This window comes from Mesitornis unicolor, unplaced genomic scaffold (genome assembly GCF_000695765.1).
Source record: "Mesitornis unicolor isolate BGI_N332 unplaced genomic scaffold, ASM69576v1 scaffold43581, whole genome shotgun sequence".
NCBI lineage: Eukaryota > Metazoa > Chordata > Aves > Mesitornithiformes > Mesitornithidae > Mesitornis > Mesitornis unicolor.
Window position 1 is genome coordinate 1 of NW_010166569.1, and position 15,717 is coordinate 15,717.

General features: G+C 37.6%; 1 protein-coding gene across 1 annotated transcript in view; it reads left to right on the forward strand.

Annotated features, from left to right (window-relative positions):
• Positions 1-111: 111 nt before the first annotated feature.
• The window catches only part of BPHL (biphenyl hydrolase-like (serine hydrolase)), a 17,743-nt gene continuing 2,137 nt past the window's right edge, over positions 112-15,717 (forward strand). Inside the window, exons 1-6 of the mRNA XM_010195001.1 lie at positions 112-212; positions 3,292-3,395; positions 5,968-6,134; positions 10,186-10,339; positions 12,679-12,810; positions 14,821-14,944. Coding sequence (XP_010193303.1) covers positions 112-212; positions 3,292-3,395; positions 5,968-6,134; positions 10,186-10,339; positions 12,679-12,810; positions 14,821-14,944 — 782 coding nt within the window. The remainder of the gene's footprint in view (positions 213-3,291; positions 3,396-5,967; positions 6,135-10,185; positions 10,340-12,678; positions 12,811-14,820; positions 14,945-15,717) is intronic.

Consider the following 15,717-nt stretch of genomic DNA (forward strand, 5'->3'; position numbering starts at 1 on the left):
CCGCTCTGCCAGGGAGGGGAGGGAAGGCGTGGGGAGGAGAAGCGGGGCGGTGCGCCCCGCCTCCATTCCTCTCTCCTCCCATCCTCGGCAAAGCGGCCTCAAGTGGGTGAAATGGCTCAGCAGACTGCGAGTCGGGCCCTTCGGGCGCTGCTGTTGCAGTCGCCCGCCCGGGCCGCGCCGTTCATGCCCCGGGGACCGGCCGCCTCCTACGGGTAACAATCACAGCCCCTTCCTTGCCCCTTTCTTCTGCTCCTTCGTCCCTCCGCCCGGGGCTTGCGGAAGGTGACATTTGACGGGCCCGGGTGGGTGTCACCGGGAGGGAGGAACGACGGTGACCAAAGTGTTTTAACAGAGGTGGTGTACACTAGATTTGAGGGGATGACAAGGCAGGGACGCAGGTAAACGCTTCAGCGATTACCTGTGGGGGACGTTCGTCTCTCTTGGGAGGGAAGAACCTTTTCCTTTGCTGCTTTCCCTGTGCCGCAAGGACCTGTGCAAGGAAGGCTACACAGCCCCTGATCGTCAGTGTTTGTCACCCTACCCTCTGCCCGTCCATTTCCCCCTGCAGGGCAGCACGTGCTGCTGAACGCCCTGCTTCTCTGCCACCTGCGCATAAGGTGTGTCCTGGAGGTTGCATAGAGAGTACATATGTATGTAGTATATAAAATACTGCTTATTCTTCAAATCCTATTAAGTAAATCAGACATAATAGCATTTTCCTCGCACAGATAAAGACTAGGTTGTATTGCAGCACAGTTGGAACAGAAAGACGATTCCCAGATTAAGCTTGCTCCTACAGAGTATGTGGCAAAGTGTAGCCTCCAACAAGGAACAGTACAAGATCTGCCTACTCAGTATCTGTGCTGTCCTGGTAAATATAAGCAGCATGTATCCACTGCTTCTCAAAGAGCTATAAACCTTAACACTACTAATTCAGTTACAATACAGTGGGACTGTTTTGTTTTGACATGATTTCTGATTATGCCAACCAGTGGAAAATGCAGTCTTTAAAGAAACTACTAAAGTTAAGTCTTCATGCTGATATCCATACTGAAGTGATTTCAGACTCACAGAACCTTGGTGTTGGGAAGACCAAATCTGTTGTGGGTGTAGCCAGTTCCAGTACAATGTCTCAGCATATCAAAACCCAAATAATTTTTTCTTCATCCAGAAAGTATTGAAAATACTCTGTACATGAAACTCCTGAATTTCATGGACTTTACACTGAGGCATGATCCAAGAATAGAAAAACATCACAAACTTCAAACTCAAGCAGCTAATGTTAATAATTAATCATAAAAACTGTTAAGCTATTTAAAAATTCTAGCACCAGAATCAGGAAAGCAGAATACACATCCTTTGTCTAAAGTACAGGTTGGTAACCTTCTCTAAAAAAAAAAAAACAACAAAGCACCAAAACCAAACAGAATGGTGATTTTTCACTTTTGTTCAGAACTGGAAATGGTTTTGGCAGTTACTAACCAGAAGCAAAAAAAAAATAAAAAAATCACATATTTCTATAAAAATTAATAAGAGCGAGTTGCCCATTTGCTGTGGTGAGAACTAGGATAAAATAGCCTGTTGAAATGTATGACAAACCAAAAGATGGTATATTGAGGAAAAATAATAAAACATTTTCTTTATAAAGAGAAAAAAGCAAAACTCAGCTGTTAAAAAGGATAAGAAGGCCATCTGAATGCTACATTCAGAATTCGAGTTGTGAAATGTGTAGCCACATCAGGTGTGACATATGGACTTAAAGAATGTTTAATATTACACTCAAACTAATCACTTGAATCACACTTGCATAACAATTCAGCAAAACTCACTGAAGTTACAATGGCACAATAAGTTTCTTTGAGCTGTACTCTTGCCACAGATCTGCATTGCTACTCCAGTTTTAAAATTGGATCTGTAAAGGTAGAAATAGCTGATCCTATTTTGCAAAACCACAGCTTATATTTAGGCATGTGGCAATTTTGGTTGTGTTATGCAGACTGTGTTTTTATATAAAATCCATTGTGTGTAACAGGTTCTGTGGTAAAGCTGCCACTTATGAACTGGGAACCTAAGTTAACAAACTGTTGCTCATTTTTATTTGCCTCATGAGAAGGGTTTCAGTTTGTGGAATTTTTTACCTTTAATCCATAATTTTAAACTCTGTACAGGTGGGACTATACGTACATGCTGTTATTAGTTCAGATTTTATTTGTTTAAATTGAATTTTTAATAAGTTGTGCAGTACGTATTATGGAACAGAGATTGTTACACATAGAAGACTGGAAAACAACGTTTCTGTAAGTATGTGCGTGAAATCCAGTGATTGAATTCATGGGGCAAGAACATTTATCAAGGTAAATTGAGAAGTGCAGGGAATAAGGTTTAACTGTCAGGTAACCAAATGGCAAAATTAATATCATATTACTACCTTTAAATAAAATTAGGTTGTTGAAAAAAATATTTTGCATTAGGACACAAACTTGCTTGAGAGACCAGATGCAATGGTTTGTACTGTTAAGAAGATACCTTCAGTCTATGCTACTTTTGCTTTCTTGCTAGGTGTTTGCATTTACACGCAAGTCTTGCTTTGTACTGAATATTAATGTATGGGTTTACTGTCCAGGCTGGGAAGTGGCCTATGTGGTTGGTTTCTGTGGTACTTCTTTAGTGGGTGGGTTCTTTGGTCAGGTGGTGTTTTCCAATTAAGCATTATCTCCTCTGTGATTACACTAACAGAAATACTGTTATTGCATTTTTCTTCTCCACCCTCATCTTAGTGCGAGGTGGTTTTTGTTGCGGACCCTCTGGTCCATGAGGAACCATAAGAATAGTTTGTGGTTTCTTTGGCAGATGGAGAGGCTCAGTTTAGTGATAACAAGGTGAACACCAGTCATTTCAGAAGTTATGCTCTGACAGAATGAGGTTTCTCCTCTCTAATATACTTCTTTCAACACGTTTCTGTACCCATGTAAAACTGCTTTTATATTCCCCTTGTTGTACAGTCAAGGTGGTTTTTTTTTCCTCCCCTCTAACTTAAGTGATCCAACTACATTTGTGAAACCTAAATACAAATGCTTGATGGTGGTCACAACTGCATACTTTTCTGTTCCTGACAAGTTTTTTATGTCATCTTCAGTGCACCCATGAAAGGCAAGTGCCCCATTTAATCTCACTGCATTGTTGCTGGGATCTAGAAAAAGCAATTATTCTGTGTTCCTTGAATGACCATGTAGTAATGAGAATTAACTGTCTGAATGTTTCCCTATTTCTCTCCCCTTCCCCCATCCTTAGAACTTCAATAACATCTGCCAAAATCCATGTGAATGGAGTCCACCTGCACTATCAGCAGACAGGAGAAGGAAGCCATGCAGTTCTTCTGCTTCCCGGAATGCTAGGTCTGGAGATTTTGTCTTATATTTGTAGAGCAACCACCTCTTTTGCTATCTGGTCTCAAGCTAAAATGCACAAAACTATTTTGTAATATGTTCAACATCTGATTATGGAGCACTGTCATTAAAAAAGTTGCTACACATACAACAGATGGGAAAAGGCAGAGTTACTGCAATCAGTTAACAATTTTTAAAGACTTCATTTATCTCACCAGGCACCTTTTATACAATGTCTTGACTTGTATAATAGTCACTCTCACTTTTGGATTTAACTGTGCAAAGAGGGTGTCCAGCACAAGTGGCAAATAGCAACACAAGGTGCAAAATAACAGGGGGACTGGGGAAATCAGGTCAGCTATATTTGTTACAGACTGAATTATGCATTCCTTTTTCGAAACTAGGTGCATTCCAGCTGAATTAATAGACATAATGCGGCACTTGCTGTTTATTATCATAGTGAAAAAGGCATAGTTGAGACTTGCTTTTCACTTTAAAAACCCCCATATTTTCATGTTTTGGTTATTCAGGGCAACATCATTAAGATTCTCAATGGTTTTTGGAGATGGACAAGAGGTTCTGCTAGCTAAATTGTATCTGTCCATCAAGACTGCTGCTTTTGGTAACAACCCTTAAAATTAACACAGGCTTATTTTTTTTTTCCCTGAGTTCCTGCAGTTGTAAAGAACCGATCAGACTTACTAGCAGCTCATGGCAGGCTGTCAGTAGGACTGCTGCTGTGCTGACTTGGGATCCGGCTTGACTGAATTGCTGGATCAAGATGATAGAATGTCAAGAACTGAAGAGCAGGAAACATTTGTTCTTCTTGGCAGCAACATTTTCAAGTCTCCATCAAGTGGTTCTTTCTTTCAAAGAATTCTCGAGGGGTGTGGGGAAAAAAGTTAATGCTAGGGATGCTTTGGTAGTCATATGTTTTAACCTGTTCATTTTGAACAGCTTTTTAAACTAGTAATCTTGTTGCCAATGCTAACTCTTTATGTAGAAATAATGTATTTCTTCATGGTGAGTAATGTTAGTAGAAACACGTTGCTATTATTCAGTTAGCATTACTACAAACAGTAACAGTTATGCTTAGTATCTTTACCATTATTAAGTTTATGGTTTAATATTTTTGGGCAACATGTCGGGGTGAGCTTTACATTCTGACTGTCACATACTACTTCCCTTTGTACTGGTACTAAGTTTTCAATATTACTGTACAATACTTACAGTATTAACAGACTAATAAGTGTGTTGTGGCAACTAAATAAGTGCTTTTAACTCAATGGAATGATTTAACTCCTAGACTATTTGTAAACCACAGTAAAACAGAAGTGATGTTTCTCTTCCTAACTAGAAAAGTACTGAAAAAACACAGCATTCAGATATGCTTTCAGCCTTGTGGATTTTCTTTTTCAATTACAAAAACTATAGTATAACAAGCACATGCATGATAGTGCAGAGTCATACAAAGCCTGTGTAAGAATACATGATTATATTAATCAGGTTGCATTGGTATTTTTCAAACAACCTGATATTTTTCTTTTGACTCTAGCTATTAATTGGTGTTGCAAGACAGAAGAGATCATGTCAAGCTGTAGTCAGCTCATCGTGGTATGCTGTATACAGCCTCTTTTATCATTTAGATCAGTTGATGATTTAGGGGGAGTATCTGAGGACATACTTCTCCAAGTAAACAGGAAAAAAAAATCTTCAGTGTCCTTAAATGGCCTTTTTAATGTAATGATGGATAATCAATTTGATGTTTTATTTACATAATTTGAATATATTAGATCTGAACAGGTTTTACTTAAGTAGCTTGTGATACTGTTACCACATGACCGTAATGCCAATAAGAAATAAACTTCAGTCTTACCTTCATGTTAGTGTTCATGGATAGCTTAGTGCAATAGACTAGAGTACTTCATTTTTTAATCCTTTGAAGGTCTGAGCCATCAATAAAAGAAACTGTTCTGCATTTAAAAAAAAAGGCTGTATTTGGCTATGGATTTTGGTAACATACATATTAGAAAAATCAAAACTTACAGTACTATGCTTTGTGTCATCACTGTCTCCTCAGGCAACAAAGTATTTAAAGCTCAGCTTTAAGCACCAATATCCTTATAGAACTGTTTTATCGAATAAAAACAACTGTCTCACGCAGTGCTTTTAACAACAGATTTGTAGTTAGAGTCAATATATTCCTCCCCTTTCAGTTTCATCTGTGCTGTCCAGATAAACAAAAATGACCATACTAGTGCTTTAAATCCATTAAAATTAAATCTCTACCCAGGTAACTCAGGTTAAGATTCTGTATTAAAGCATCTGTGTAGAGCACAGGTTTTGATAAGCTTACATACCTACCATAGTTTTCTCCAAGTGTATTGCAGATATTTCTAATGATTTTTCCTGTCTGAGAGTTGCAATGGTTAGTTACAATTAGAGATAAAGCATACTTCAGTTGATGAATACTCTCTTTTTTAAAATTAAGATACAAGTTTCCCCAGGTTTCCGTTTAGAGTATGTATATTATGTATGTATTACGGTGGTTGGTAATAATTGAAAAATTATGATGTTTCAGGGAGTGGTCAAACCGATTTTGGACCACAGCTTAAGTCTATGAATAAGCAACTTTTCACAATTGTTGCCTGGGATCCTCGGGGATATGGAAAGTCCATTCCTCCATCTCGAGACTTTCCTCCAGATTTCTTTGAGAGGGATGCAAAAGATGCTGTGGATCTTATGCAGGTAAATCTATTATGAGATATATATACATATATATGTTTAAAAGCACTTTTCCTTATATTTTGAGAAGAAGAGTACTGTTAAGCAGGTTGTTTCTAGCAGACAGCAAGTTATGCAAAAGAGCATACAAATGAAGGCTTAAAATCAGGCAGATGCACACTATTCTGGAAAATATTTTCTTCTTCCATCTCTCCTGCAGTATACATAGAGGTACAACAGTAGGAATTAATAATGAAGCAATATGTTTTTATTCCAAGGCCCTGCCCTAAGAGGTTTGCAGCCAAGAACCATGTAAGTTTACGTAAAGTGTATATAAAAACCAAAGTCAATGCTAAGTGGTTTAACTGAAGGGATTACACTAGTGAAAGGTTCTTAGAAAATTTTCTAGCTAATAGAATCTTGCAGTTTTGCCTTGAGCAGCCCATTTCAAGAAACAGTTGAGTTGAAAAATTAACTTGACACTTTGCATTTTCTAGCATATTATTGAAATAATTTTTGTGGGAAATCCAAGGGTTCCTGTTATTAAAATACCAGATCTTAACTAATACAGCTTTTGTGATAATAAAGAATATGACCTAAAGCTGTTATTACTACTCTATAGTGCAGAATTTTTTTATTTTAAATCTGTTTTTCTGTGTTCCTCTTTTATTCTGTCCTATAAGTGCTAACACTATTTTCTGGTTTAGTTTTGACTAATATTTTGGCTTTGTTATATTAAACTATACAGTCTCTTTGGCCATGTTAAGAAAGTTGGCAGAGCATTAAAATTCCAAAAATATGAGACAAGATTCAGACAGCCATTCCAACTGTATTTCTGTAATAAGCAGTAACCTTGCAGAAACCCATCTGAAATTGGAAACGCAGCCTTCTTGGAGCATTCTGCATAGCGAAACAAAACAAGTCTGACAGCAGAATCAGGATTAAGGCATAGTTTTGCCCTCTAACCATGAAAGCAGTCTCTCTACACCGTAAATCACTGATTTCTTCTGCTACACTAACAAAATAAAGATGCTGCTATGGATAGGTGACAAATTTTCAGTCTAAATGGTTGTAACCCTCTTTCCTCTGCCTCTGTTCAAATACTAATAAATGCAAAGTAGAAAACTGAGCTGTCCCCAAAGAGAATGTAACCATAGCTTCCAGTCAGACAGGACAGCAGCCTACCAATCTCCAAAGCTGCCAAAACAAATGAGACATAGCATCCTGGGTTTTTTTAAGATGTTTGTTGATATTAGCATGGAATAACAAATTATTAAAATCTTCCTAAGTGTGGGTAACTTGCTTCTATTTTAGCATAACATAAAGGATAACACAAATCCCAAGGAATCATCCCAGCTAGGATTTCCAGGGTAAAACAAAGTTATAGCTTCTGCAGACGCTTTATAATGTTGTGTGGTTTACATACTTCATCTGGCCTACGCTCGGCCAAAAAAACCATCCATGTAGGTGAGCCTTCAGAACCTTTATTCTTGGCTCCTTCAGATTCAGGTGTCTCTGCTGGAGCTGTGAGTGCTGCAAGGTTTCTGTGAAATAACAAGAGGTGAAATTCTGCAGAATATTTAGCACCTTGATGCAGATGACACCACTCTGTATCATCGTATGTGTTCTGTGAAGGAATTCGCTTGAAATAAAAGGAGTACAATGCAAAAAAGCCCACTTTGCTGCACTCCATCCCAAGGTCCAATGCTAGCAAAGGCCAACAGCATTAAAACGATCATTATGGAAATAATTAGTGTTGATATTGAAGAGGTTCTTACTCTTCATAGCTATTATCCTAGCTAAAGGATGAGCTTGGGGTTCTCCAAGTTTTTGTAGATCAACTGCAGCCCTTACTTGTGATATACTCCCTGTGATCCAATGACAGCATACAGTGCAGAGTGCTGTTGTATTGCAGCTCATTGTTGTAAGTTACTTCTGCCACAGTGTATATGAACATTTGATTGTGTTTCACATAGGCCTGGATGGAGAAGGTGATCTCAAAAGAGATTTTGTTCACTTAGAGGGTAAAGCCAGCACAAAATCACCCATAGAATTGAGGTGTGCAACCAGCTCTCAGGTTATTGCCAATGTTAGGTAGAGGCCTGTGCAGTAATTAGTTCAAGATTAAAGCAAATAAACATGCATACCATATCCAACACATCTGATACATCATGTTGTTTTCTGGAAGGCCGCAAAGGATAAAGTAAATTCCTCCTGCTGGAAAGGCATCCTGAGACATCCCAAAGAATGCATCAAGATCATGGCCAGTAAACAAGAGAAATACTGGAGGCAAATGGATGTCAGTTGAAACATTGCCAAATAACCTGGCATGAAGAACAAAAATTTTAATCAGCTATTCCACCCATCAGCCAACTGAGATCTGTAACTTGCTACTGACAGTAGAGCAACAGCAGCAACAACAGCAAAAACTTAAGCTTTACAAGTATTGCTGCCCTTCAGCAGCACAATGTTGAAAGTTGGTCAGAGATAACTCCTTTTTTCAGCAGGTCGGGGCCAACTTGTGATCAGCTGCTAAAGTTCATGGTTCTTTTTTTTGTGGCTGCCAGCTCTTACTCTACATGTATTTTTCTCTCTCCTTATTTCTTTTCTGTTTAGTAATTATAGCTTAGCAGGCCAAAATCTAACATTGAGCAACGCTACAGTAATACCAGGGAAGAAGCCAAAACCAGAAAAGCTTGATAGTGATAGAAGTTTGCTAGGTAATGAGTTGGCTGATAAAGTTATGCCTCACTTGAGCATCGTGTTCACAAGCAGACTAGAAACTGCTTTTTCTCTCTCTGTAGTTGTTTCCTTCATTGCCTTCATTTTTGCTTTCTTCTGGCCAAAGAAAGCAGGACTTAGACTTCCAACAGCAAAACACCAAGCACCAAAACAATTCGTTCAATTAACTTGCTCTTTTTCCTCCAGAAGTACAGTATCTTCCTTAGTCACTTCTAAAATGCTGTAGTTTCTGGGAGAAAAAAAAACAAACACAAAACAAAACAAAAACAACAAAGCAAAACATGAAAAAAAACCCCAATCAAACAAAAAAAACTAAATCAAATCAACCCTTTGAAACTTTTCTGTTTCTTTGCAAAAGAATTCACAAACTGAGGCATCTATATGCAAATACTGCTTAACCATTGAATATCATCCCAGTACAACCTTCAGATGCATTTGCTCCTGAGTGTGTTTACCTTCCCTACCCTTTACCCACTGAACATCACACACACAGAATCCTTTCCCCTGTCCCTGTCAGTAGCCCCACCACAGATTGTGGTATGTGAGGAAACAAGAGTTTCAAATTCTAGTGGAAAGCATTGTACAAGTCAGAATGAATTAAGGTCTTGGTTGTCATCTTTTTTGCCCTGAGCCTTCCTTTTCGAGAAGGATGTATTTCATTAATAATGTTTTGAATTGCAATTCACCGTGAACTAACATTTAAAATGTACACTTAAAAGCTTCAGAAAATGTGAATTAAGCACTAAAATTTGATACAATCCTGTAGCAAATACTTTAAGCACTTCTGATTGCTATTGAGCAGATTATTTTTTTAAGATCAGCTAGCATCAGTAAATTACATCCCTGGGTTCCATTTGTCAAGTCTTAAACTTTTTTTCTTAAGTTTGTCTTGGTCGTAGATTACCTACCATCCCACACTGTGATAGTCTCTGTCAACTTTCTACCAAGGGAATCCACAGATTCTTGATACCATCAGGCTCTCTGAAAAGGTCTCCACTCTCCATTGTAAATAAACATTTATTAATTTCAAGAAGGCTTTTTTAAATGCAGCAAGAATCTAATATGGCTACTGCCCGTTTCATTAAATAGTTATAGAATATTGGAAAGGCGGGTATAATTTCTTGTTTTCTAATTATTTTACCTTTTCTTAAGTATTTTTGCATATAGCAGAAAAACTACATTTTCTAATTATGAAAGTAGTATTCAACTATATAGTATAGTTCAACTATATAGTGGCATGTCTAAATCTGTACTGTTAGCTTTCAAGAAGTATTTGATACCTGCTTGTAAAACCAGCTGATGATTTGCATATAACTTTCTTGTACAAATCAAGGCACTGAAATTTAAGAAGTTCTCTTTGCTGGGGTGGAGTGATGGTGGAATTACAGCACTCATTGCAGCCGCAAAGTATCCTACTCTTATCCACAAGTTGGTTGTCTGGGGAGCAAATGCCAGCGTTACTCAAGAGGATGTGAGAATTTATAATGGTATGTACAAACCGAATGTCATAGCCTAAAAATATTATTTTCATTTCTTCTTGACCTAAGGATCTTAGTCAGGTAATGGCTAAGTGGAGGCAGAGTTGAGGACACAACAAACCTAAAGGAACAGGACAGAAAATTCACCAAGTTGCTAAACATAAGGTTAGAGTAAAGTCATAGTGAGAAGCTCCTGAACAATTACTTCAAGTATAATATAGGGGAATTTTTTTGAAAATCCTTACCAACAGCTGCTGAAAAGAATAAGTTATATTAGCTTATCAGTTTTCAGGAAGTAAAATTTTTGTTGCTGTAACAAGTTCCTAAAAATAAATTGCAAATAACACTACTGATCCCAGGCTTGATTTCCTGTCTCACATCTTGTGCAACCTTGAGACAAGGTCCACAGAAAAATCACTGGGCTAGCATGTAACACATTTTACTTCTAGGGCCTATATAATGCATAGACAGTAAGAAAAAAAGCTCATAACTTATCTTTTGTGCTCAGGAAGCAAATGAATAATTCAAGTAAACATCCCAGGATGCTTTTCTAATTTGCATTCCTTTAAAGTTAATTACTGTGCTTACAAAACCTTTGCAAAGTAAAGTAACATGGGACCTCTGATCCTTATTCCACCCACATGAAATAGAATCTGGCCATTTGTCACTTTAAAGGAAAATAGCAAAAACTGCTAGTGAACTCATAAAGAGACCTTCCTTCCTTTTGAAATTAGAAGTTGAAAGAGTTAACCATGCAGGCTCTCAGCAAATGTAACCTAATGTAGCTTAATTTAAGTGACTGGAGTTTGATTTATATCAGCTGTGAAATCTGTCTCCCTTCAGCTAAATTACAAGTATATGTATTGCACACATGTACTTACCTCACCTATACTAAAGCACTTTCATGGGTAGTAGTAGTAGTAGTATATTTTTTAGTTCAGTAAGCAAACACTCCATTAAAGGGCTGCTTTATTTCTTTACATGTTTTTATATGTATAAGGTTTTTATTATATAATTATGAAATGCATGTTGGTTAGTATCAGCCAACAGGCTAAAATGTAAAACAAAACTAAAAATAATAAAAAAGAAATCTTACTTTACATGGAGTGCCAACAGCAATGCTGGCCTTTGGCTTCTTCATGAACTGGTGCTTTCAACATCTCTCTCTGGGTGATGGAGCTCAGAGAATAGCAGTGCATGCTTTCTATAACTGGCCCATCAGTGCATCTCAGCTGCAGTGGAGGATTTGGTTGGATGAAAAGGTGTTTATTTGGTATCTATGTCCTTTCAACATTGGCTTTTTCCCAACCCCCCTCTTTTTAAGTTGAGGCCAGCCACAAGGATAAAACAGTAGATTCTACAAGGGAAACAGCTGTGCCTGGGGTTGAACAAACTCATTTCCAATCACATGCTGTTATAAAACACTTTCAGTCACTGCTACCTTGCTCATTTAGCTGAACAGGTTTTATTTGTTAATTAACACCTCACTCCTTTCTTCATTTAATTCCCAATTGAAACCAAGTAAAAGCTTTGGTAGTGGCATATATTACTACTTGATGATTCAGTACTTTTCAGGTCTCTTTTAGGTTCTCTGCTATGATGACATTGTTTTGGGCTTTATCTCTACAAAGCTGTACAGCTGAAATATAGTTTAGTGAAAGTCACCCTTGTGGATATTTAGTTTGTGAGCAGTACTGAAAATGTTAGGGGGGAAAAAATAGGTAAATCTGATAAGTAAATAACTAGAATGTCAGATTATTTGTACAGCTTTAGCCAGCCTCCAATGAGTCACAGGACTGTAATAAGTAGAGTTGCTTGTTTTTCTGTAAGACTATGGCAAATGTACCATGATGTCAGCCTGCTGGAATGCCTTAGTAAGAGCTTCCTTCCTCTGAATACTGGTAGGACCCATGGAAGAACATCCATCCAGAAGCCAGAACAAAAGGCTGAAGGACATAAAAAAGAATTGCCAGGTCTGGCACACTGTTAAAAAACAGCCCCCTTTTTATATACAAAGTACCTCCCCGAGTTCCTCTTCTGCAAGCCCTCCAAAGAGAAACATCAGAAGTTTTAGGACTGAGTCCTTTGATTGTTATGTTTTTCTGTTGTTCCTTGTGACCATAATAACAAGACCATCTTCTGCAACTCAGGAAGACCCCAGGAGAGATAGTAAAACTACCTTTTTTGTACCTTTTCCATACTATGAATTATTTAAAACTATTCGGTGCAGTTTCAAGTTTGAAATGCACATCTGTGGTCTGGTTTGAAAACAGATTAGGTGTTGACAGTACTGGGTTATATCTTGTTGCTGGAAAAGACTTCACGTATTTCAATGTTACTTTATGTAGGCATCCGAGATGTTTCAAAATGGAGTGAAAAGGTTAAGAAACCAATGGAAGAGATGTATGGACATGAGTACTTTGCAAAAACTTGTGAGGCTTGGGTAGATGGAATATCTCGCTTTGCTGAAAAATCAGACGGTAAGGCCTTTACAATGTTAAACTGAAACAATAGTAGCAGACAGTTCTGGATAAAAATCTAACACTACTCATAGCAGCCAGTAAAGAAGGGCTCTGCATATGGCATTAAAAGCTGGGTCTGACTCACACTCAGGAATAAAGCAATTACTTTGTAGATGGTTCACAGAACCAGCAAGGTACAGGAGGAAAACACATTTATGGGAAGCATTGGCTGATGAGTCTCTCCTCTTGTTCCACCACAGAACTACATTATTAAATCATTGCTTTTGTGTAGGCTGAACAGGAGGGATTCTGCTCAAGCTTTTTTCTCATCTTCTCTCTTAGTGTCAAAGGATTCCCTCTTGGTGACATTAAGATATCCCAAAAGTAAGGTGTGTTCATTCCAGTTTCTGCAAATGAGAGCTGAAGCACTATTTCAAATGTGGTAGCATAACAGTTAAAAAAGAGTGATTATTTAAAAAGAGTGACTATGAAAAAGAAGCCACGTGGAGACATGTAACAGGGGCCTGAATTATCTAGATGCTGTAAATGGGTCAGATGTTGGGAGAAGCGTAACATTTCCTAAAAAAAAGATAAGCAACCACCAGACTGCAGGTTTTTTCCTAGGTGTAGCCTGGGGAGGGCAACTTAGACTACAAGCAGTCCTTGGAATTAAAGTTAAGACACACTGCACTAAAGGTGCATATATGGCAAATACAAGAAAAGGGGTTAATAAAACCCATCAGAGCCAAAAAGGAGGACAGCAAAGCCTTTGTTGGTCAAAAAATCAACTCAAGCTCTTTTTAAGAAATAGACTATTTGCCCTGAATGGGATAGCTTTTAGTGTGAAGTGCAATAAGAAATGAACTTTTTGAAGGTGCCAACACTTAATGAAACTAAGTTGTATCAAGCTGCAGAAATATTCTTCTTGCTGTTCTGTGTCTTTGCAGTAAATATAAACTAGTAGTTATAGCGCAAAACAGTTTTAGGGCTGAAAACTAGGAAATAATACTTTGCCAACTACATCCTTAGGTACATAACCTAAATTTACTTGTTACTAGTTCTGAAAAACAGTCAATATTTGTGCAGGTGTTTGAGGACTATGGGTGAAATGTTCTAAATGAAAATATTTAATCAGTAGAACTGCAAACTAAGACCATATAAATAACCAAACAATGGGAAAAACTGTGAAAGAGCATGTGAGCTAAGGAAAGTGTGCGTATATGGGCATTAACTGTACAGCTGCAATGAAACAAATACAAATAGGACAAAGTTAGCTTGAAGAGAAATGGAACTTAAAACTCATCAAGTATGTTTTGCCCACAGATTTTCTTGTGAGAGCATGGCAAGTTAGGCAAAGAATATGGAAACTGGGTTATTAAGGGATGAGGAAAAAACAAAGAGTGGAAAAATACAAGAGACTTTAAGGAAAAAGCATTAAAATTACTTCTGTGAGATTAAAGACTAGTAAGCATAAAAGAATTCTTGAAGTTCTATAAGATGAATGGGCAGGGAGAATAACCTTTGAATAGCTCTAGTACTGTCTGTATGAAAGGGTTATTCTTTGCAGACACCAAAGGGTCCAGAAGGTTGAAACAGGCTTGAGTACAACCTAAGTTAACTCACTGATAAGAGTTGCAAGTCTTTTAACTAACAACCCACATAGAAAAAATGTAGCCTAAAAAACCAAGGACATAAGACTCAGGCCAAAAAGAACAAAGCCAGGGAAGAGATACATGTATTTGCTTTGATCAAAGGGAGCCTAGGGAAAATGTGGGACAGAAGTACTTCACTCGCTCTATCCATTTGTGCTAGTATTCATTAATGAAGCAAATTTCAGTGTAGAAGCATTTTGGAGAAAGAAATGTTAATTATTGTTCTGATTACATAGTTCTGCAGATTAATTGTATGCTATCCACAAGGAAAGGCAATAGCTAGAACCCAGTGGACTTAACAGTCCTTTACAGAAGCAGTTTCTGTCTTTAATACTATCTTAAAACAAAGAGTGACCTTCATTTATTTTCTCCCTAGGTAGTATCTGCCAGCAGTTGCTGCCAGATATTAAATGTCCCACATTTATTATTCATGGTGAGAAAGACCCTTTGGTTCCACAAGCTCATGCAGAATACATTCATAAGCACATCAAAGGCTCCCGGTAAGTTATATGATGGAGTATTTATAAATCATTACTGAAGAAATGAAGAAGTTCAAACCCACAAAGTTAAAAAAAAAAACAACAAACCCAAACAAACTTAAGCAAGTTACTTTGTTATGTCGTTACTGGTTACATTGTAACAAGTTACAATGCAAGCAGTGTAACTGGACATTTCGTGTGATATAATATTTTAATGAGCTCCTTAAAGTCCTCCAAAAGAAACCAAGTAAAGTCCTTTTCCTCTTTCCACTTCACACAAAGAACCACTTCCTAATATTTATTGAAACAAGCAAATATCTTCTCAATTTCTCTGTTATGGCCGTTACAATCCTTTTTTTGCAAGAAGACTTATTTCTGCCCCAATTGGTAGAGCAGCAAATTTAGATGTCATGAATGGAGAAAATCCCAGTTATCAGAGAGAAGCACAGGATACAAATGTTTGCTCTGCCTTGTTGATGTTAACAACCACCTCAAAGACACTGTTTTTCCAACTGATCCATGAATCTTCAGTGTTTGTAAGGAAAGCAGAATGAGAAAAAAAAAGTACAACAGCTCTCAGAAATTATTACTTTACAAACAATAAAATCTGAGGACACCATCTGCTTAATTTGAAATCTCCAGCTTCCTATAAAAAGCTGAGATTTCACCAGCTGAATTTTCTTTGTAGACTTACATACAAATTAAAGACTGTTCTATTAGTACTTAATAACAGTCTGCACTGGAGAAAAGAATTAGAACAAGACATATTTTGATGAATGCAGAGTGTAGGTAAC